General features: G+C 46.3%; 1 protein-coding gene across 3 annotated transcripts in view; it reads right to left on the reverse strand.

Annotated features, from left to right (window-relative positions):
• Window positions 1-24,592, reverse strand: part of GRK3 (G protein-coupled receptor kinase 3) — a 185,321-nt gene that overhangs the window by 12,078 nt on the left and 148,651 nt on the right. For 2 of the 3 annotated variants that reach the window (XM_043979151.1, XM_043979153.1), the window contains 4 exons: window positions 11,939-12,101; window positions 8,087-8,223; window positions 2,775-2,810; window positions 2,075-2,188 (listed from right to left, as the gene is read on the reverse strand). In XM_043979151.1, the coding sequence (XP_043835086.1) occupies window positions 2,075-2,188; window positions 2,775-2,810; window positions 8,087-8,223; window positions 11,939-12,101 (450 nt within the window). The remainder of the gene's footprint in view (window positions 1-2,074; window positions 2,189-2,774; window positions 2,811-8,086; window positions 8,224-11,938; window positions 12,102-24,592) is intronic. The other variant, XM_043979152.1, reaches the window with a different exon arrangement.

Raw genomic sequence — 24,592 nt, forward strand, 5'->3', positions numbered from 1 at the left:
TTGTAGGGCAGACAGGGTGAGGTGTCTTATGTCTGGGGCTGTATTTGGGCTTGGGGCCTCCTAGGTCCAGGGCTGGTGTTTTGTCCACTGTGCCACCTAACTAATCCATGATGACATTAAAATAGGATTGAGGTGTAGGGGGAAAAACTGGGGGAGGGGGAAGGGGAGAGATGGTCTGGGGAGAGGTATTTCACAAGAAGGAAGCAAGAAGAAAGCTTATGGAGGGGGCAGCTAGGTGGCGCAGTGGATGGAGCACCAGCCCTGGAGTCAGGAGTACCTGAGTTCAAATCCGGCTTCAGACACTTGACACTTACTAGCTGTGTGACCCTGGGCAAGTCACTTAACCCCAATTGCCTCACTAAGAAAAAAAAAAAAAAGAGAAAGCTTATGGAGGAGAGTAGAAGAGGGGGAAGGAGTTGGGGAGTGAGTGAACCTTAATATAATCAGAATTGGCTCGAAGAAGGACTAACATACATACTCAAGTAGGTATAGTAATATATTTTTGCCCTGAGCGGGGGGAGGGAGAAAAGGGTGGGGGAGGGGGGAAGGGAAGGAGGAAAGGGCAGATTGGGGGAGAGAGCAGTAAAAAGCAAAACACTTTCAAGGAAGATGAAGGTGTTCTGCATTACTGCACCAGTATGACATATTGAATTGCTTGATCTCATAGGGAGGGTTGAGGAGGGAGGGAGGAAGAAAAATTTAGAACACAGAATTAGCTCAGGGACCCTGATCTCATTGGAGTGGGCTCATGGAGGGAATAGCACTCATACCCAATTGGGAGGAGTAATATATTTAACCCTGCAGGAAAATAGGAGGGGAAGAGAACAAGGAAGGAAGGGTGAAAAAAAGGGAGTGCAGAGCAAGGGAGAGGATAGTCAGAAGTAAGGCACCTCTGAAGAGGAATAGGTAAAAAGAAGATAGAGTAAATGTCATGGGAAGGGAGTGGGTTGGAGGGAAATAGTTATGATGATTGATTATAATGGCAAAACGTATGGTACCTACTTTGCTGGGCTTTTATAAAGAAAATTCTCTGTCGAGCTTAAGGTACTATATAAATGTTATGATGAACAGGAGACTATCAGGAAAACCTGGAAAGACCTACATGAACTGAAGCAGAGTGAAATGTACTGTATACAAAATAACAGCAATAGTGGGGGATGATCTGCTGGGAAGCATGTGGTTGTTTTAAGCAAGGCAATGATCCAATATAACCCTGAAAGACTTATGAAGATTACAGCCCAACTGCAGAGAAAGAACTGATAGCACCTGAAAAGAGATGGAAACACATTTAAAATTTTTTTTCATTTCCTCTTTGACAATGACTTAATCTGAAGTTTTGGGTTTTTTGACTGTTTTCTCTCACAACTAGCTAATATGGGAATTTTTCCATGCCTACTCATGTATAACTTATTTTGAATTGATTGAGTTCTTGCAGGTGGGGGTGGGAATGAAGGGGGGAAGAGAAGTTGGAACACAAAGTTTTTTAAAAATTGATGTTAAAACTTTGTTTTTACATATATTTTGGAAAATAAAATTCTATTCAGAATTTTTTAAAAATGGACATGGCCTCCAAGCATTCCAATCCCACAGATAACAGTTCGAACTTGTCTAGCACGCTAAGGTTTGCCCAGCATTTTGTAGACACACTGTCTCACTTGAGCCACATAACAACCCTGGGAGGGAGGTGCTATGAGTGTTCCATTTTACAGATAACTACACAGAGGCTCATCAAAGTGAAGGGACTTGCCCACGGTCACACAGTGAGTCAAATGTCTGGAGCTGAATTTGAACTCAGGTCCAGCATCTTTCCCACTGTGCCACAGAATGAGGTCTCAGAGGAGGGCTGGGGGGAAGAGGACCATGACAATGGTCTCACACCCTCCGGGAGCCATTTTCTACCAAATGCTTTGTTTTTAGAAGTAGCAGCCGCTTTCTTTCAAAGCGAGGCCCTAGAACACTCTGTAAAATGACATAACACGAAGCAGCAAGAACATTGTATAAACACCAGGAGATCATGAGGCAGATTTGCTTCTCAGCCTGCTCTTGATTCCATCAAACACCGAGGAGGACTCACCTCACACTGTAGGACCAATTGTTTTCCTCCTTTTATCCTCAGCAAAATGCATTTTTTGTCTTTAATTTGAGTTTCTTCCACTGACACAATCTGATCCATTGTCACTAGGTTTTGCTATCAAAAAAAAAAAAAAAAGAAATGCCTTTAAAATGTCAAACTGTCCAAGTTGGCTCTCAAAATGCATCCTGAAAATCTAGCTGGCTTGGAAAAACAGTAAAAGAAAATCAAAAAGTTTTGGCCTTTTCTCTTTTTGCTTATGGGCTAAAGGTGAAAAAAAAAAACAGCTACAAAGAAATATAAGCCAGAGGTCCAAACTAATTTTAAACGTGAAGGGAAAAAAAAAAAGGCATTCTGGGCAAGAGTCGAGTTGTCCCCTGATGAGCTCTGCATCTCTTTTGGACCATTCACAGACACTTGCACCCACCACCCCCCAGTTCTGGTCTCTTACCAATTGGTGCCATCGGCCCATCTGGGGGGACCCCCAGGGCTCCAGCTGAGGCCCTGACTGACCCAAAGGAGTGCAGGTGACTTTACAAAGCTAATCAATGAGCTTCTGGGAAGGGGAAGGGCAGCTTGGAGGAACACAAAGATGAGGGAGGGGCAAAGGAAAGGATGGCGACGTGCACAGCGGACGTCCTCCAAAGGCTCGACTATAGCATTGTTCAGTGTGCCGAATGCTATAGCTTCAGAGCTACCTTACCATCTTTTGTTTTTTTGAACAAATACTCCAGGAATCCTAAATGAAAAACAACACCATCATAAGCTGCCCAGGGCTTTCAGAAATGCCAGCCACCTGTACCCAGAATCCCACATTTCCTGGGTGATTTCGTGCTGCTGAAATACACCGGTAGCACCAGAGGGCCTGCATCCTGGCCTGTCTCCTAGGATCCCCAAGGCCTGGAGAGTCATTGTCTAGTCTAAGCAAGGAAGGCAGCAGGGGCAGGGGCAGGGGCAGGGGCAGGGCTTTGGGGGTCTGAGAACTGAGGTTCAATGACCGCTTCTGCCCCACACCATCTGGGAGAACTTGGCCACGTCACTGCACGGCCATCAGCCTCAGTTTCCTCTGTTGCACCATCAGGAGGTTGAACCAGGCGGCCCCGGAGGTCCAATAGGGCCTCGAAATTCTGCCTCTTCCACTTCACTCCATGCTCAGCTGCCAAAGTATCTTCCTCCCACTAAGCCCCACGGGCTCCCCGTCACCTCCAGGACCACATACAAAATCCTGTCGCCAAGGAGAGATGCCCACGGCCCGGTCCCCCATCCCCATAACTGTCTCTCACACATGTGGCGCCTTCTCTCCCTCCTCAGCTCTCGGCCCCACCTCCCAGAGGAGACCTCTCCTGGCCATGCCCCCTCCCCACCTGCCAGAGTACTGCCCCAGGCATCACCTGCTTGTTCTAGCAGGTAGAGCCCTAGGCTGCTCCATTAGGGGAGGGGCACCGATCCCGTCTTGCTTATTAAGTAAGCGTGGAACAAATGATGGCCGGCTGACAGGACAGCTCCATCCCTGGAGCCTGGGAAGGAGGCGTCTCACTCACGGCACTGGCCCTTGCACATTCATGGTGACAGCCCCTCACGCTCGCTCACTTCCCAGCTCCTGTGCCCCCTCCCCCCACCCCAGAGCTAAGCACAGAGATGGTCACAGCCTCCACCTTGCCGTCCCTCACACACGCTCAGTCCATAGTCACCCACCACTTGGTTCTCCTTCCGCACCAGACCTCAGAGGCCTCTGCTGCAAGGTCCGCCCAGGCCACCCCCCTGTACCGGGTATACCATCCTCCCTTCTGGGCCTGGCCCCTCAGCCCTTCACTGCCTCATCTCTGCCACTGGCTATGCCTCCCGCCCATCTCTCCTGTCCGAGGCCGACCACCATTCCCAACCATCTTCTTCCATTTCCCCTTTGTACCATGGCCCTGCCACTCTGACCAATTCCAACTCACCCCCATTCAGCTGGAACTCAAGCCTCCCCCGGCCTCCTCTCCCCTCTCCTTGGAGGCCTGGGGGACTGAGGCCTCCAATGGAGAGGGCAGAGACTGCCCTGACTGGCTGTAACTCCACAGAGTAAGATGGCCCTGGGCCAGGTCCTCCTTGGCACCCCTACTTGCCCACCTCCTTTGGAGAGTTGTCTCCCCTTCAGAATGGAAGCGCCTGGAGGGCACAGACCGCCTTTCCTTCTTACTAACTGCACCCCCAACCCTTAGCGCAGCGCCTGCACACAGCAGGCGCTCAATAAGTGTTTACTGGGTTGGATCTCATCCCATCCCCACGTCTCCTCTTCTGGCTGCTTCCTTCCTGCAAACAAACACCCTTGTGACTCCTCGTCAGAGAAGCCTCCGTCCTTCCCGGTCTGCGAGCTTTCTCCATTTGTCCTCGCCAGTCTGCCTCCTGACCTTGATGACCTCCTGGCTGCCCAACCTCGTGGCCCTTTCTCTGTCTTCACTGGCCTCAGGCTCTGCAGCCTCTGACACGCGGGGCCCCTTCTCACTAGGTTCTCATGACACCGCACCCCCTGCTTCTCCTCCTCCCTCCCCGTCCAGGCCCAATTTCTCAGGCTGTTCGGCTGGATCTTTGTCCAGCCAGGCCTGTTTACCAGGCTTGTCCTCTCCCAGGCTCTACCAAGGCCTTCTTCTCTTCTCTTTCTGTACTATTTCACATGGTGACCTCATCAGCTCCCACGGCTTCATGGCATCATCTTTAGTCTGATGATTCTCAGATACGAGTTATTATTATTAAAAGGTGAACTCTGGGGGCAGCTAGGTGGCGCAATGGATAGAGCACCGGCCCTGGATTCAGGAGGACCTGAGTTCAAATCCAGCCTCAGACACAACACTTACTAGCTGTGTGACCCTGGGCAAGTCACTTAACCCTAACTGCCTCACCAAAAAAAAAAAGAAGAAGAAGAAAAAAAAAGTGAATGCTGATTCAGAAGCGCTATGGCATATTGGCTAGAGAGCTGACCTTGGTTCTCATTCATTCAGCCCTGACCTCTCTCTGATCTCAGACTAGATGTCCCATAGATAAGTGGAAACCTCAACCCTGAAGCTAAACTCATCATCTTTACTCCCAAACCCTTCCCTCTTCCTAACTTCCATCTATGGCTGTCGAGGGTACCTCCATGCTGCCAGACCCCTCCCCCACCCCAAGCCCACAACTGAGGCATCCTCCTTGACCCCTCCCACACTCCTGTTCACTCCCCACAGCCAATCTGCTGATCCTACCTCTGAGATGCCCCTTCTCTCCTCTGACATGGCCCCACCCTGGGGCTGGCCCTCATCCGTCTGCCCCTGCACCAAGGCAGTAGCTCCTGAGGGGGTCTGCCTGCCCCAAGTCTCTCCCCACTCCAGCCCACCCTCTGCTCAGCTGTCCACGTGATCTTTCTAAAGCACTCTCACGGCTCCCTATGACCTCCAGGATCCGATGTCAGTGGTTTGGCATTCAGAGCCTGCTTGCACCTCCTTCGCCCCCATAACTGCTCCCTCTCCATCCCCCATCTGGAAGGCTCCCTCTCCTCACCTTTGCCCCTAGGCTCCCCTGGCCCCCTTCAGCCCCCTCTTCTACAACAAGCCTTTCCCAACCCCCCTTACCGCCTTCCCTCTGCTGCTGATATGATTTCTTCTCCACATAGCTGGCTTTCCACACTTGACTGATCCCTTCAGAGCAGAGATTTTCACTGCGTTTTTATTTGTTGGGATTTTTTTTTGGGGGGGGGGGGCGGCTTTCTTTGGATCCTACAGTGCCTGACACATAGTAGGTGCTTCAAATGCTTAATCACTTGACCTGACTCTATCTCATTTTGCAGAAGAGGAGCCCAAGGCTCAAAGGTTCTAGCCAAGTTTGCTTTTAGAAGCAAATCCAAGCTCTTTTTTTAAGGGAAACCGAATCCTTCTAGTCACTCAAGTTTGTACCTTCAGCTGGAAGACCTGCCCATTGCACCCTGACACTATCCGCTTCTCCCTACCCACCGGCCGGCTGAGCCCAGGCCCTCTCCTCTCTCACGAGGACTCCTCTTATACCCCCATCATCGTCTCCAAATGATCTCCTGCACTGCTGCTAAGACCGCTGCCCCTCACAAACTCTGCCTGGATCCCCCCGGGTCTGGGAGATAATACAAAGGCCTCTCTACCTGCTGCTGACAGGGCTTCCCCATCATCGTCATCAGCTTACTCTCACCAATTCGGGGCCCATTTCTCTCTTTCACTCACTCTCTGGTCGTGCCAGACTGACGTCCTTGTGATGCCCCAAACCTGCCCTTCCAGTTCCCACTCCCCACCCCACACCTCAACCCCTCAGAACCTTTAACTTCAAGTCTTTGTTCAAGGGCCACTTGCCCATCCCCAAATGGAAAGAACTATCTCCCTCTTGAAATGCTCCTGTATTTATTTCCTTGTCTCCTGACATGGGCCAGGAGAATACAAGTTCTAGGGGAAGGCTGGGGTTTTCAGTCTTTGCTTTTGTATTCCCAGTGTCTAGCACAGTATATGTGTATGTAGTAGGCACTCAATAAATGCTCCATGAGGTGAATTAAGTTAAAGCACTGAGATAAACCCAGAACTCTAGTGCAAACATGCAGGATTATATCCCTAAAAAGTAAACTCCAGTTCGGGGGAGCACGGCAGAGTGGCTAGGGAGCTGGCCTCAGCACTGAGAGCCCTGGTTCCTACACAAGCTGGCTCTGTGAGCCCGAGGCTGGCTCATGCCCCTTCCCCACCCATCTCTGAACCTCAGGGGATTGCAGAGAAGGGGCCCACTTGAATTGGTGGTACAGCTTCCTCACCTCAGTGGTCCCCATAGCAAAGAATCACAGGCCCAGGCCTGGTCCCTGAGCTCCAATTAAAAGCATTTTGAAAAGTCTCTCAGGGAACACAAAAGTGAAGGACAAAAGCAGTCTCGAGTCCAGAAAGTCAAATTATTCCCCATGGCTTAAATATTTAGGTTTGAAACGTCCCAAATATGGGAGAAAGGCTCCCTGAGAGAGGGCGCTGGCTCCCTCAAGAGCAGGCAAAGCAGCGTTTAAAAACCTGCCCCTGAGCCGCCCGACGTGCAGTGGCCCCTGATCACCAAGCGTCATTTAGCCACCTCCAGCCTCCCCAGCCACCTTTGGGCTTGTGCAACAGTACTGCTCATTAAGTTCCAATCAATTCCCAAGGGCAGTTATTCATTACATGGGAGCCTTACAGCCTAGGAGCCATTAACTGCTAAAAATACGTACCTCACTCCCATGAAATCTCTAATGGTGGAGTGATTTAGTCAGACCAAAAAGAAAGACAACAGCATCAAGTGACAATCACTCAGAATGAAATCTGACATCTGGATCAGGACTTAGGTTAGGCAATGAAATATTTTTGTCATCAATTAGTTTCTGTATTCATTTGTTGAAGAAAAAAATTTTGTGTCCACCCACAATGAATGAGCCCTCCCAGTTCTCAATCTGTGACACTGTGGGCTCCCCAAGATGTCATGGGGTCCTTGGAGGACCCCGGGGTTCCATCTCTGCATTTCCCTTCATGTCTAATATAAGTCTTTGGTATAGAGTAGGGGCTCAATAAATGCTGACTTGCTGATTATTTATTATTTTATTTCTAAGTAGCTAAAAAATTACTTTCTGGGCATTTTCACTTCAACTTTTGTGTATGCTTTCCAGCCCCCGTGCACAAAACAATAAAAGAACTTTTCAAGGGGCAGCTAGGTGGCACAGTGGAAAAAGTGCCGGCCCTGGATTCGGGAGGACCCGAGTTCAAAGCCAGCCTCTGACACTTGACACTTACTAGCTGTGTGACCCTGGGCAAGTCACTTAACCCTCATTGCCCTGCCAAAAAATCCAAAACAAACAAAAAAAAACCATACACCCAGGTGGTCTCCTTGACCACAAAACCCCTTTAAAAAAAAAAAAAGAACCTTTTGAGCACACTCCTGGCCTTGAAATATACTCCATCTTTTGATGTCCTTTGGGATTCAAAGCTATGTCATGGTTATCTCAGAAAAACAAGGGCTCACCCTTCCTCTTGGACTTACCCGTGATTCTCCCTCCCCCCTCCACTCAAGTCTGTTTGGAAAGAGGTAAAAATAACGACGTTGCCACTGCGTCAAGAATGGATTTCCCAGCTTCAGCATGTATCCGTGTAAAGTACAGTCTTTCCCTAAAGCATAATCTGTGAAGACAGAAGGCAGAAGCAAATCAGAGAAGCTCTGGGGGGAAAGTCATTAAGATGTTATTTACAAAGAAGGAAGTATTATAGCTTTTCTTAGAAAAGTTCAATCCCATAAAATTAAACTCAAAGTACAACAGCTAAAGCATTATATACCAATCAACAAGAATTTAATGTGTCAGGCATTGCACAAGGTGCCAAGGACACAAAGACTGACATAGAATAATTTCTGCCCTCAAGGAACTTACATTCTATTTGGGAGGTGGGGGGGAGGGGGAAAGAGACAATATGTAGAGCTATATGCATACGTTGTTATTCAGTCATTTTTCAGTTGTGTTTGACTCCTCGTGACCCCATTTGGGTTTTTCTTCGCAAAGATACTGGAGTAGTTGCCATTTCCTTCTCCAGCTCATTTTACAGATGAGGAAATTGAGACAAACAGGATTAAGGATTTGTCCAGGGTCACACAGCTAAGAAGTATCTGGGCTGGATTTGAACTCAGGAAGATGAGTCTTCCTGACTCAAGGCCTGGCACGCATAATTCTTTTTTTTTTTTAAGCGGGGCAATGAGGGTTAAGTGACTTGCCCAGGGTCACACAGCTAGTAAGTGTCAAGTGTTTGAAACAAGATTTGAACTCAGGACCTTCAGAATCCAGGGTTGGTGCTTTATCCACTGCGCCACCTAGCTGCCCATAAGCATATACAAAATATATACGCTGCTGAGTTTTTAAAAACTGCTCATGATCCTAATAATTTTTTTCCTTTTTTAATCATAAAAGTATTTTATTATTTTCTAGTTACATGTAGAGATAGTTTTCAACATTTGTTTTTATAAGATTTTAGTTCCACCTTTTTCTCCTTCTCTCTCTTCCCTCCCCAAGACAACAAGCAATCTGATCTAGGTTATCTCTGTACAATCGCATTAAACATATTTCTGCATTAGTCGTGCTGTGAAAAAAGAATCCTGATATTTCAAAGGAACTTTCCATTTCAGAAAATAATAAAAAAAAAACTTCAGTGAAGTTTTGAAAACAAAATTATTTCCCCTTCATTCTCTACTAAACTCCTTTAAAAAGCCATCTGCACTAGCTGCTTCTCCACTCACTCTTCTTAGGTCTCCACAGTCTGGGTTCCAGCCTCATGGTACCTTCCCTCTCCTCCCAGGTCAACCTGGAGCTCTCCATTCAACATGCGATCCTCAATCTCCTTCCTGACCATCATTCGGCTGCTGTCACTGCTTCCTCACCTGCTCCTCCTCCTCCTGGGTGACCTTGCTCGCCCTCCTCTCCCTCTGCCTCTCGGCTCTCGTGCTGGACGCTCGCGGGCACCAGCACTGCGCCCATTACTGTGGGTGTACCCAGAGGCGCTCTCATGAGCTCTTGTGGACTGGCTGATCACCTCAAACCCGCTCTGGGCAGCCTCGTCTCCCTCGAGCATTTCAAAAGGGAAGTCCCATGGGTACCTCAGTCATTGTGCCCAACAAGGTCCTCCCCTCTCCCTTCAAACCCAGCCCTCCTCAGCCTCCTTGGGCGCCCTGGCGGCATCGCCATCCTTCTGTCAAAGGCGCACTCCTTGGCCCTCCGTCTTCTTCGCCTTCTACAGCCAGTCAGTGGCTCATTCTGGCACAGGGCTCCAGCCACTGCCCCGGCCGACCCGCACCAAGACCCGCCTCCCTGCCTCAGACTTCTTCCCTATCCGATCCATTCTCCACAAGGGACGTTCCTAAGTGGTTTTCCTAAAGGGCAGCTCATCCCTTCCCCCTCATGCAATACACCCCAGTGCCTCCCGCCACCCTGGGAGCCAATGCTGACCTCCGCCCAGCTCCATGGACGCTGTTCCTCTGTGCCCATGCTGAGGTCCGGCCCTCACACTAAAGACCACACTGGGCTTCATCTCCTGCCCCTGCCTCTGTACGGGCTCGGCCCCATTTCTGGAATGCCCCCCAAGGTCACAGCCTTTCCTGCGCCTCCCCTTCTCAGTTACTTAGTATCGGGTATAAGTTGTCTGCCCCATAAGCTCCTTGGGAGCAGGGCCTCTTTTTGCAATGGATAGAGAGCTAGCCTGAGTTCAAGTCTCCCTTCTGACATATCTTGGCTGTGTGACTGTGGGTAAGTCACAAGTCACCTCACAGTGTTCTAGGGGCGAGGGGTCAAATGCTGACTGTGGGCCCTCCCTAGTGAGTCCTAAACCAGAGAAAAATACGACTGGGAAATAGCAAAAGGCATAGATAAGGTGACTGAGTAGCCTGTAAGTCAATAGGCCGCCACCCCACCCCCCCAGACCCTAACTGCTCTGGGCAGCTCTCCAAGAGTAGACAGGGCAGGGAAGATGCCAAATAAAATGCCTGGCTCCTGCCTTGGCAGAAGGGGGCTTCTCAGCTGGGAGCTTAAAGGCCAGTGGATTCAGTGACTGACTGAAAAGAGAAAACGATTTCTGTCATACAAAAGGAGAGAAAGAATAAGCCAGCACGTGAAGTCTCTTCAAAGGTAAACGACCACCCGCGGGCCTGTTCCTGACCCTGTAACATTAATAGAGCAGCCAAGTGCAGCTGTTGGTGATATTACTCTGTTCAAGGAGCAGAAGTGGAGAACATAAGACTTCTGGGTAAAGAAGCCTGCTGGTAGGCGCCTGCTCCTGGTCAGGAGACATTGGGAAGCCTCCTATCCAGGAGGCTGCTCATGTTCTGACTCTAGAAGATGGTTCTTCTATTGCTGCATCTCCAAGCATAACTTCCCTTGCCTTCCATGGGGGGGGGGAGGCGCACAATTCTAGGGCTGCCATGTAAGAAGGCAGAAACTTTAGCTCTCATAATCTGCCCCACCACAAAGGTCAAAGTTACTGTGGCTTAATCAAATATTTAAGCTTCTTACATCTGAACCAAGTAGAGCAGTTCACGGTGCCCTGGACTTGGAGTCGGGGAGACCTGAGTTCAAATTCAACCTCAGACACTAGCTGGGTGACCTCTGTTTGCCTCAGTCTCCTCAGTTATAAAATGGGGATAAGAGCACCAGACTGATGATCACATGAGGTCATAGTTACAAAGTGTGACACATATCAGGCATTTAATAAAGGCTGGTCGAAATCTTTAAAAATGATAAACATTTGGCATAATGTAGTTGGACTGTAGAATCACCAGAGGAAGGCCAAGGGGCCTGTGGGAGGTACTGTGAGGAAGGCGATTCAGGGAGGGACAAGAGCCCAAGGCCATTCAGGAAGGGACTGAACACTGAATGTTGGGTAGAATTTCAAGAGGCAACAATGCAAAGGGGCCAAGTGCACGCCAGCCCTCAGGGAAGGGACAGTGTTCAAGATGTGACTGGAGCAGAAGGTACATCCAGTCAGTGGGCGACTGGATGAGCCAACTGTGATGGAGCCCACTTGGAGGGCAGGAGGGGCTCCAATGCCCAGCTAAGGAGACTTGAGCTTACTGGGGGGGTGAATGGGAGCCACAAAAAGGTTTCTGATCCTGGGAGTGGACTGGTGGAAGCTACCCATTGAGAAAATGCTCCTGCAGCTGTGTGATTAGAGCTCGGGGAGGACTGGAGGGAGCACCAGGCATCAGGATATTCCTGTTGATTAAATGAGAGGTAATAAGGGTCTGAGAGCCCAAGCTATTTTGGGCAGAAGCTGTGCTCATTCCAGTGATTTCAAGGCTTATAACATTCTGGACTACAGAAGCATCCGGAGACAATGTCCCGAGCAATGTGAACAAGCTTACCTTCTTCATGGCCAAGTTGCTTATTTTTGGCCCGTTTCCTGGCCTCTATCTTATCAGTGTCGGCATTCACAGCCTCATAGACTGTCTCGGCCACCTCCTGCTGCCAGCGTTCCGAGATTACCAGAGGGAAGTTCTTATAAAGCTCTTGATCACAATCCAGCAGCTAATTGTATTAAAACAAAACAAATGGAGACACTTGGTGAGCCCGTGTGCCCCTGAGGACAATGACTTATTCCAGCATGTCACACCTCCCCTCCCCTTCATCCCTAACAGTTTACGAGCATGTGCTCAGGCTGACCTCCTCCGCAGAGAATAAAGGGTAACAACGCACTAGAAGGACCCTCATGTCCACAGTGAGATCGATCGCCAGTGATCAGAAAGCCTCATGGGTCACACACAGGTACCAATTGAAACTTGCCAAGAACATAGCATATTCAGAAAGTCCCACGCCCAGCTTCAGCCTCCGCTCACTGTCAGCTCTTACAAACCCGGAATGAAAGAAGGTTCTCGAATCAGAGGCAGACCGCTGGGGTGAGAAGCCCTGATGTGCTGCTTCCCTGCCCCAACAAACTGGGATGGCCACTCATCCTCTGTGGTCTGTTACCTCACTCTACCCCAGAGTCTGGGCTAGAGAAGCTCAATATAAAGTCTTCTTTATCTCCGTGAGTTCTGTGGCGCCAGCCCTGGCAATAAGCCTTATTTTGTCAGAGCAGTGACCCTGAGGTCTCGGAACATCCTAATTAAGGCCAAAAATAAACTAAGATAGTGCTTAAAGGGCTGGTCTAAATTTTATATAGTCAAAATTATTTACTTTACATTTCATAACGCTCTCTCTATCTTGTTTGGTCCTAAATGTTTCCCTTCTCCATAGACCTAACAGATAAACTATCTCTTACTCTCCTATTTCGCTTATGGTATCACCCTTCATGTATAAATCATGTGCCCATTCTGACCTCATCTTGGTATATGTTGTGAGATGCTGGTCTATACCTAGTTTCTGCCACACTCTTTTCCAGTTTTCTCAGCAGTTGTTGTCAAATAATGAGTTTTTGTCCCCCAAAGCTTGGATTTAGGGATTTATCAAACACTAAACAACTATGGTTATTTACTACAATAGATTATGCACCTAATCTATTCTACTGATCCACCTCTATTTTTTTAGCCTGTACCAGGTTGTTTTGATGATTACCTCTTTATAATACAGTTTGAGCTCTGGTACAACTCAGCCACCTTCCTTCAGCTTTTTTTCATTGCTTTCTTTCATATTTCCCTTTTGTTCTTCTAAATGAATTTTATTATTTTTTTTCCAGCCCTATAAAATAATTTTTGGTAATTTGAACAAAGGATTTAGTTTCTGAACTGACTTTGGTGAACCAGAAAACAGAATTCAACCTAACCCCAAGCCCCAAATATTCTACTAATGACAGCTTCACCATACTGTCACAGTCTACCATATAATGGAAGACATAAGTCAGCTGGTCAAGTCAGCAAATTGTTCCCATGAGCCTGAGGGGCCAACACTGTGCCAAGTTCTTCTGAATCTCATAGTTCTGCCCACTTGAAACATACATGGTTTCCTCAAGGTGCCTGGGTGTTCTGCTGCATGCTGGAACCCCTCCATGCTGCCATCGAGGGCTTGGCGAGGGAAGGCATTCACTCTTGGTAGAGAATCCTCTAGGAACAAGCCTTTCCTGACTCAGTCAAACCAGGGAGCAGAGATGAAGGAAAGTGCCCAAAGACAGGTGACGCCTCGAGAAGGGTGGAAGGAGATGAAGTCTGCTCTCCCTGGAAGGCACCAGGCAGGGGCAGAGGAAGACCCTGGAGATTCCTAGTGGAACCTCTGCATGACCAGGAATCCCCTCTGAGGTTCCACTAGAGGCCCCGAGAGCCCTTCAAGCTCCTCAGAGGAGAGCCCACAGGGCTGCCCTGCCCTCCCTGCCCTGCTTTCCAGAGCTTGCACCTCACTGGCTTATGCTTCAGGAAGCTCAGTCAGCTCCACAGAATGAGCAGCATCACAGAAGGGCCTTAGGGGAATCTCTGTACTTCAGTTTTAATGCTTAGTGTCAGTAATACTCCTCAAGCAATGGGTGGGACCTGGGATAACGCTCAATAAAAAAACTTCCTCTCTCTCAGTGCAAATCCCCAGTCTCAGAGTTTGCCAGGATCACTAAGCTCAGTAGGTGTCAGAAGCTGAACTTGAACCCCGGTCTTCCTGGCTCCGAGACCAACTCCCACTATCTACTCTGCCATCCCGCCTCTTGCTTCAAAGGCTGCTCAAAACTTTCTTTTTTGCTTTCTTTTTATTTTTTCAAAACTCTTAATGTTGCTAACTAGCATACCTTGAGTTTTGAACAATAACAAATATTCAAAGAATGTGAAAAATGTTTGGGAGAAAGTAATAGAGCAACAATTCTATTAGAAACATTAAGAGCCCATCCAGAAAAAACAAAACCGTTGAATCTGGATGCAGATCAAACCGTACTATTTCTATTGTTCTTCTTGTTGTTTTTCTGTTTTGAGGTTTTCCCTTTTTGCTCTGATTCTTCTCTCACAACAGGACTAATGCAGAAATAGGTTTAATGTGATTGCACATGTACAACCTATATCAGATTACTCACTGTCTTAGGAAGGGGGAAGGGAGGGAGAAAAGTTTGAAGCTAAAAATCTTATAAAAACAAATGTTGAAAACTATCTCTACATGTAACTGGAAAATAATAAAATATTTATATGAAAAAAAGAGAGAGAACAAGTTGCATAAAATCTAAAAAAACCCCATTAAGAGCCTACTGTTTATAAGGCACTGGGGATATACAATGAGGATCACACAAGCCCTGTTTTGAAGAAGCTTACACTCACTGACACAGCATGGCGGAGCGGACAAGACACTTGGAGTCAAGAAGATGAGTCCACATTCTAAATCAAACATTTGGTTGTTGTGTGACCCTGGGAAAGTCCCTTGAGCCCCCTTGGCCTCAGAGCCCTCATCTGTAAAACGAGGGTTTGGGGCTCGGTGAGGCCCCTTTCAGCTCTGAATTTATGTTCCTACTAACTATATGCCTCGGCATCTGTGGAGGAATATAATAAAAGGAACAAACTGATGGGGGCAAAGGATGTAAGAAACTCTGGGGAAGCTAGCAGAGACTCCATGGAGGAAGACCCTGGCTCAGTTTCTGGGCTGGGGAAGAAGAGTGGATTTGCAGATGGGGATAAGAAAAAGGACTGAAGCTTAGGAGAGAAACCAGGACTAAATCTATCACCACCTTAGATCTGAAAGGAGCCTCAGGGTCCACCTCAGCCAAAGAACATCTCCACCGGAATTCCCCCCACAATGCTGCTAGGCAGCGGTCCATCTCACTTGAAGACTTCTAGTGATGGAAAGACCTCCTGCTCTCTTCTGGGGCAGCTGCCATGATCGGGGAGGGTTTTTTCCTTTCCCCAAACTTCTGTTTGTCTCTGTGTTACTCCCCCTCCTCACCCCTCACTCCTAATTCTGCCCTGGTGGCGGGGAGGGAGCAAGTCTAATTTGTCTTCCAAGTCACAGTCCCCCATGTCCCCTCAAGCTATCACTCCTCCGTGCTCACACTCCCATTCCCTCTCACCTGTCCTCATGTAGCGTGATGTTATCCTGGTCACTTCCAGCCAGGAGGTTCTCAAGCTGACTTTTTTTTTTTTTTTGCAGGGCAATGAGGTTTAAGTGACTTGCCCAGGGTCACACAGCTAGTAAGTGTCAAGTGTCTGAGGCCGGATTTGAACTCAGGTACTCCTGAATCCAGGGCCTGTGCTTTATCCACTGCTCCACCTAGCTGCCCCTCAAGCTGACTTTTAAAAGGTAGAACACAGAGCTGGACACAATCCTCTGGATTTGTTCTCATCGAGTACAGACCGGGACTCTGAATTCAGCTGAAGTTCACTCTAGTTCTCTTGGGTTCCATTTCATGCCATCTCAGACCTTTTTCAGCCAAGCTGCCAACTAGTCAAGTGTTCCCCAATCTGTACTTAAAGCTCACTGCTTGGGCACAAGGGGAAAACTTTGTACTGATAGCTAGTAAAATGTCACTTGACTGGATTTTCATCCCAATGAGCATTTCTCAAGTATCCACTCAATGCTCGGCAACATTCTGGGCAATGGAAATAAAAAGACAAAAATGGAACTGCCCCTGCCCTTGAGAGGCTAATGTTCTACTGGCCAGAGGGGTGGAGGGAGGGGGTACAAAATAGCATAAGAAGTAAAATACAAAATCTATGGAAAATGAACACAGAGTAACTTCAGGGCAGAAGGGAGCACTAATACTTTGGCACACCTGGACAGGGCTCTCTTAGGCAGTAGCCTCTGAGCCAGGCCTGCTGGGGTACTCAAGGATCCCAGGGTACAGGTGAGGAGGGAAGCACAATTGGGGGGATGGATCAGGATATGCAGGAAACACCAAAGAGGCCCATTTGGATGGAGCATCCTGGGCCCCTGGGAGAGGCTCGGCCTTTGTGAATTGGGTACAGCAGGCTAGCTATACCTTTCTCCAAGGGACTAGCAGGAGACAGGAAATTTATGAAAAATGGTACACACAAAGACAGGCTGAATACAGCATATCCCTTTTGTGGTCAGATCAACAGGTATCCCTGAAATGATCTGCAATGCCTACTCAGCCAGAGAGTGACCACTGCCTGAGCCCAGTTTAACTCCCCGGCCGTGACAGTCCAAGTGATCAATGACCAATTGTGGAGCATTGAACAGCTGCCTACATGAGCTGGTGACTCTAGAATGCATCATCAAGGGCGGATCTAAATGGGCTTCAGAGAAATGAGGTCTCCCTGACGGACGTTGGAGAAGCCTGCATCCCAATAAGTCTGTGATCCTGCTAGTATTCCAGGCTGCTGCTCAGACTGGGACCTGTCCCTTTCACTAAGTTTCTTTTTGCTACCATCAGGTGCTTCTTGCCCTGGGACTCACACACTTCAAACTCAGGCTCTCTGCTGTCAATGAAAAAAATGAAAAAAGCAAAAAAAAACCACCAAAAACAAAACCAAAAAACTATCTGTGAGCAGCCATAAGACTCACCTGATATAACCCTGGAAGAAGTGAGCTCTAGCAATACTGAAATTCATGCAATAAATGAAATCAGGAAAAAAACAGAAAAAAATTGTGAAAGCCTTAAAACTCTGATCACTGCCATTGGCCAATGAGGATTCTAGAAGAATGATGTTAAAGGAGGCTAAGCCTACCTCCTGCCACAAAGGTAATGGACTCAGTCAAGATGAAGGAGAAGGCCCATGACTCTGAACATGGCTAAGGTCGGAACTTACTTTGCCTAACCATGCATAAGAGGCATAGGGGGTTGTTTTTCTTTTTTCTTTTTTTTTTGGCGGGTCAATGGGGGTTAAGTGACTTGCCCAGGGTCACACAGCTAGTTAGTGTCAAGTGTCTGAGGCCGGATTTGAACTCAGGTCCTCCTGACTCCAGGGCTGGTGCTTTATCCACTGCACCACCCAGCTGACCCGTTTTTCTTTTTAATGTGGAGAGGGAGAGGGGGAGAGGTGGAAAAAAGAAAAAGTGAAGGCTTGTTAACTGAAAAAAATTAAAAATCCAATCAGGAAACATCAGGTAGTTGCAGCTAAATGTAAGGCTGGCTGACAGCTTTTCCTTTCAGGGGCAAGTCAAGGAATTGATGGTTTGTTTCACTGAGTGTTCAGAGGCAATAAGAAACCTCAGGGAAGACTTGGCCATCTCTTGCTGCTCTTAAGAAGCAGAAGTCAAAAGACTAAACCTGAAACAGCAAGGCCTCTATGCAAATGAAGAAGTAGGAAACTCTATTAAAAAGAAAAAACCTTGACAGGATCCCCCAAATAAATCATCTGTGACTTCAACATTGAAGTCAACACAAGAGATGGCAGTAACCAATGTGCTGGACTCTCGAGATTAAGAAATGAAAGCGGACTGAGACGTGGAGAGGAGTCAGAAGCCTCAGTCCTGTCTGTCATAGCATCAGAGAACCAAGGGCTTCAGGCTGGACTTGGGATCGTCAAGTTCAGAGTCCTCACTTTACATATGAGGAAACTGAGGCTAGAGAAGTTCGGTCGAGAAGTGAGTTAGGGTGAATCCCAACATCTCAGAGGCCCTAGATTCAGATCCCGGCTCAGCCATTTACATCCTCACATGGAAGAGCAAGGAGCTGGACTATATGACCTCTACAATCCCTTCCAGAGAGAAACCTCTGGTGCTATGATCACAATAAATGAAACCATCTGTGTCTTAACTGACAGGAAATTACTGGGAATCAAGTGTGAAATGGACGTCTTACCAATCAGTCAGTTGGAAATCCTATTAAATAGTCACTTGAGCTGGGCACTATGCTAACTACTCGGGTGATATAAAGAAAGGCAAAGGTCAGCCTCTGCTTGGATCACTGAAGAGTGAGAGCTAAGGCCAAAATGTATCACCACATTAGAATACGGGTTAGAAGGGTTAGGAGCCAGTTAAGTCACAACAGTTCCAACCAAACCACTCTAACAGGTTCATGATTCCAGGAGATGGGGAGACATAACTAAAAAGACATTGGTTATTTTATTCCCATTCTTAAAGATATTGGACCATTGTAAACCAATCACCAGAATGAAGAGAACAAAAGGATCCAGAAACTTCTGTGAGCAGTCAACATTTTATTTCTGTTGCTATGAACAGAGGCATAGTGGCCACGGCCAACATGGGTTTGGAATAGAAGTCCATTAAAAATATTACCAAGAAGCATGGGGATGATTCCAATTAATTACCTCACAAAATATTCAAGAGTCACAGAGGGGAAAACAAGTCCACAGAAAGCTTGGCATGAGGCCCAATTGAGCCAGATTATGCCACGAGTATTTAGACAAAATCTGAAGGAAGGTAGCAAAGAGATGGAAAGAGGTTCCAGGAACAGCTAGGTGGCGAAGTGGATGGAGCATTGGCCCTGGAGTCAGGAGGACCTGAGTTCAAATCCAGCCTCAGACACTTGACACTTACTAACTGTGTGACCCTGGGCAAGTCACTTAACCCCAATTGTCTCACCAGAAAGAAAGAAAGAAAGAAAGAAAGAAAGGAAGGAAGGAAGGAAGGAAGGAAGGAAGGAAGGAAGGAAGGAAGGAAGGAAGGAAGGAAGGAAGGAAGGAAGGAAGGAAGGAAGGAAGGAAGGAAGGAAGGAAGGAAGATCCAATCTGTCAGCATTTTTGGTGATAATAATTTATTTTACTCAACAGGAATGGAATCATTACCAGTTGGACTCTAACACCTCAGTTCTTCATGTGCTATAATGGGGAGCAAAAGCAGCCTTTATAAAACTCAAGTTGGCAAAAACAGTCGGGCCAGGCCAAGTAAACATAGATGAAATCTGTGCTCCTCCAAGTGACATCATTTTGAAAGGATGAAAGGCTCAATCTAAAAGATATCTAAAAGAGGGGAAAATACTAGCCCCCAGAAAATACATGATATTATTTTAGAATAAAGGGGAGAGAGGGGACATCAATAATTACTGCCCCCTATTCTGGCCTTCTCTTCAAAGGTCTGAAGCACTTTTTCATTTCAATGAAATATTGATGCCAATGATACACACACACACACACACACACATCCTCAAGAGTATCCTTGATTAAAGCAACGAACAAGCTCCTGATGATTTTCTATAACAGACCACATTTTTTGTATAAAATACAAGATCAGACAGTTCATTGTTTGCTGCTTACAAAAAAAGCACTTAAAGGCAACAGACAACAGCAAAACAGAGATTTAAAGACTCCTCAACAGACAGTACCACAAACAGGCCCCTGACAGCCCTCTGATTCACAACCTCAACAGAAGCATCACCAAGGGATCCACAGCGTTCCCTGCTCCAAGGGGGTCATACACTGTGACAAGTCCAAAGGGAGATAGGTCTCCTAAAGATGAAACAATTCTACACTGTGCTGGTGGCACAAAGGCGCCACTTACAGAATAAGAGACCCGAGGTGCACAAAACACTTTGCACATACTCTCTTGCGTGGGGCTCCCAGTAGTCCTAGGAGGGAAGTATACACTGCAGGCATCATTTACTCTTTTTTGCTGATAAGGAAACTGACGTCAAGAGGTTAAATGAGTTGCTGCTCAGGATCACAGAGCCAGGGAATCCTCAGTGAAATTCCACAATCACTCAAAAAGGAGGAGCATAAGAAGCCACACATGGGAACACAAAACACAAAGACAGTCTTTTGTCCAGCCCAAGCTTGATGTTGGGTGAGCAACCTATTGAGGGTGTATGTGCAGAAAGGAATCATGGGCATTAAGTTATGCCTAGAACTGAAGAAGAAGATGGGAGTGGGTCATATTAAATATTGAAACTGTTTCATGCTATCAACAACCCTAAATACTCCGTGACACAAAAATCTACCTTTTAAATGTCTTTTGGGCCTTATTATGGTGGGACTCCATCTCATGTCTCCTCTAAATCTAATTCCAGTACACTTCATGTTATACCACACTGCCTCTCACAATGATTTGCATGCAAGAAGTGGTATAAAAAGACATCAGTTAGGAAATGTGACTGGTCTGCAGCAGGAGTGAGAGCATATGGATAGCCAAGGGCTGCTGTACCTGGACAATTCCAGAATGAAAGAGTTTCAAGAGCTAGCTCATCAACAGAGGCTCTATTGGAAGAGATGAGCAAGAGAACTGGACAAGCTGAAAAGACCAGGAAGGTAGGGCATGTCAATGAGCTGGTGGAGCTGTCCAATTACTGAACCACAAATTTCAAAAATCTCAGGTGCTCTTGACTACAATGCTGAGACATCAAATTGAAGTGGGACACTCTCCCTGCCCCTTGGAAGCCCAGCAAGGGGCTTAGACATTAAGAGATTGTTGGTAATCTTTAAGAAAGCAATTTCAGTCCGCAGTGAAGCTGGAAGCCTCATTACAAAGGAATACAAAATTAGTTAAGACTGAAGGAAGTATATGAATACAATGGAATACTATTGTGCTGTAAGAAATGATGAGCAGGAAGAGTTCAGAGAAACCTGGAGGGTCTAACGTGAGCTGATGATGAGTGAGATGAGCAGAACCAGAAGAACATTGTACACAGTATCATCAACATTGGGTGTTGACCTACTGTGATGGACTATATTCTTCTCACCAATGCAATGGTACAGAAGAGTTCCAGGGAACTCATGATAGAAGAGGATCTCCAAATCCAAGAAAAAAAAAAGAAAGAAAGAACTGTGGAGTATAGATGCTGATTGAACCATATTATTTCTTTTGTTTTGGGTGCTGTTGTTATTTTTTTCTATTTTGAGGTTTTGCATCACTGCTCTGATTTTTTCTCTTGTAACAGGACTAATGCAGAAATAGGATTAATGTTATTATGTGTATATATATGTGTGTATATATCTATATCTATATCTATATGTATAGAGATATATAGATATAACCTATATCAGATTACCTGCTGTCTAGGGGAGGGGGGAGGGAGGGGAGGGAGGGAGAAAAATCTGAAATTGTAAAGCTTGTATAAACAAAAGTTGAGAACTATCTTTACATGTAACGGAAAAAATAAAATACCTTATACATTAAAAAAAAAAGACTGAAGGAAGTAAGGCAATAGGTATCAGTGGTCCTTTCTAAGAATTCAGCAGTGAGAGGGAGGTGAGATGATAACTAGATCACATAGTAGAGTCAAGTGTTTTTGTTAAGGATGGAGGAGATACAAGTTATGCTTATAAACAGCAAGGAATGGGGTTGGTAAATAACTAGAGACTTAAAATTGAAGGAATGAAAGGGGAAGGATGATAAAATGGCAAAGTCCCAGAGGAAGCAGAGAGGAAGTGGGATCCAGGGTACAAATAGATGGATTAATCTTTTTTTCCCCAGGGCAATGAAGATTAAGTGATTTGCCCTGGATCACACAACTAGCAAGGGTCAAGTGTCTGAGGTCGGATTTGAACTCAGGTCCTCCTGAATCCAGGACTGGTGCTTTATCCACTGCACCACCCAGCTGCCCCCTAGATGGATTAGTCTTGCTGAAGAGAAGAGTCACTTCTTCAGCAGACTGGAGCAAGAGAAGAGAGGGTGAGGGATGACATAGATGCAGAATAGGGGAGAAGCAGCTCACAATGGATGGCCAATATTTTCTAAGTACATAAAGAGGCAAGGTCTGGGATTAGGGTAGAGAAGTATTAAGAGAGATGAAGAAAATTGAGAATAGCTCCCAGAGAAGTGTGATGGAGACAAGACTGAGAAGGGAGGGGACTGCTTTTCCGCAGGGAGAGCACAGCTGAGGTTGAATAATGTAAAGCTGAAGTGGGCTGGGGCATGATCACTTGGTTTCTTCCAGAGACACATTATGGAAACATACAATTAGGAAGCTCAGTTCCTTCCAGCTCTGTGACAAACTCTGTGATACTCCCTCCCACTGAAATGGTCAGTCATCATTATGTTTCTACCATGATCCTCTCCTGCTGTGTTAGTTTTCAGTCCCTAGTCTCAGGTGTTCTCCAGGACAGCACACGGCTTTCTGCCTCAGCAACTTCCTCAGCTTCATGCACTCTAACTCTACTAGCCCCTGGGAACCTCCGGCATTCATCTGGTTAGCTCTGAACTTCCCTGTACCATTGTTGTTGTTTGTCCTTCATTCTCAAAGAGGACCATGACATCAGGGTGATGCCATGACTTGCACAGAATTGGATTTAAGTGAGGGAGGGCTGTGCAAGGTCACCAGCCTCACTCTCTCCCCCACAGCCATCTGCATCATCCAGCAGCAAGATATACATTAGGATGAATAGAGATGGCCCTGGATGTTTGAGGCAGTCAGAGGTTAAATGACTTGTCCAGGGTCACACAGCTACTAAGTGTCTGAGGTGAGATTTATACTCAGGTCCTCCCAACTTTAGGGCCGGTGCTCTATCTACTGTGCCACCTAGCTGCCCTATGCCACTGTACCTTTAAAAAAAACCTGGGGGCAGCTAGGTGGTGCAATGGATAAAGCACCAGTCCTGGATTCAGGAGGACCTGAGTTCAAATCCGACCTCAGACACTTGACACTTACTAGCTGTGTGACCCTGGGCAAGTCACTTAACCCCCACTGCCCCTCAAAAGAACAAAAACAAAAACAAAAAAAACAGACAAACCTGGCAAATTTAATGGCATTGGTCAGAAGAACCCTTATTTGTGAGTACTTAGGAAGAGAGACTGATAGCTGAGGAGTGGACAGATGGAGCCAGTAAACATGTACAAGATGTGAATGTATGGCACACAATCATTTTTTGGTACTGAGTGACCAAGTTTTACTAAGAAATGCTAACAAGCATCATTTTTTCTAATTATTCACTATCTGTAATAATGTCTTGACTCTCCTTACAAAAATAATAATAACTATAAAAATACAGAAGAATATATTAGATTAGTTAACAGGTGACTGACAACCCCAAAATGATTCAGAGCAATTCACTATGTACTCAAACCTTAACTCTCAGCCTGAAATCAAAGAGAACTCTGATAACTGACAGCTTACCTATAACAAATTAGGTCCCATATTTGCAGTTTTATTTCAACCAACTATAATTCAAATTAAGAGTAATCAGACAGGGGGCAGTTAGGTGGCGCAGTGGATAGAGCACCAGCCCTGGAGTCAGGAGGACCTGAATTCAAATCCGGCCTCAGACACTTGATACTTACAAGCTGTGTGACCCTGGGCAAGTCACTTAATCCTCATTGCCCCGCCAAAAAAAAAAAAGAGTAATCAGACAATGGAAATCAAAGGAATAGCCAGCAACTGGGGAATGGTTAAACAAGTTGTGGTATATGATTGTAATGGAATATTACTGTGCTATAAGAAATGACAAGCAGGATGATTTCAAAAAGGCCTAGAAAGACTTGTATAAACTGATGTATAGTGAAGTGAGCAGAACCAGGAGAATGTTGTACAGTGTGACAGCAATATTGCTTGATGTAGAACTGTGAATGACAACCATTCTCAACAATACAATGATCCAAGACATTCCCAAAGGACCAATGATAAAGCATACTATCTACCTCCAGAGAAAGAACTGATATTGTTTGAATAGAGTGAAGCATTTTATTTTTCACTTTTCATTTTTTTCTTTTATTCAAGTGTCATACAAAATTACTAATATGATAATTGTAACGATTGGAATGACGCCACCTGCTGGATACTTACTGTAGAAGAGTTCTGCCCATGAAGCGAAGGTCTTTGAGGGCAAGACCAGGAGTCTTTTCTTTGGCGGGAGGAAGTGACGCGGACTAGTGGGAGGAGGAAGGAAGAGACTGGCGCTGACTCTGGGTCTCTTTCCTTTGGACTCTGGTGGAGAGCGGAGCTAGAAATGTACTCTCCCTTTAATAGGTAGGAATCTAGGCCTTTCTCTCTCTCTTTACCAAATTCTTATTCTCCTTAATAAATGCTTAAAAGTCTAACTCTTGCTAAAGCTTATAATTTATTGGCGACCACTCATTAGATATTTTAGACAGTTTAGCTAGAATTTTAGCCCTTAACATAATGTTTTACATAACTGCACATATATAACCCATATCTGATTGCTTATTGCCTCAGGGAGGGGGGAGGGAAGGAAGGATAAAATTTAGAATTCAAAACTTTAAATAAAAATATTTATTATTTTTTAAAAAGAATTTTGGGGGGTAGATAGGTGGCA

This window comes from Dromiciops gliroides, chromosome 1 (genome assembly GCF_019393635.1).
Source record: "Dromiciops gliroides isolate mDroGli1 chromosome 1, mDroGli1.pri, whole genome shotgun sequence".
NCBI classification, from domain to species: domain Eukaryota; kingdom Metazoa; phylum Chordata; class Mammalia; order Microbiotheria; family Microbiotheriidae; genus Dromiciops; species Dromiciops gliroides.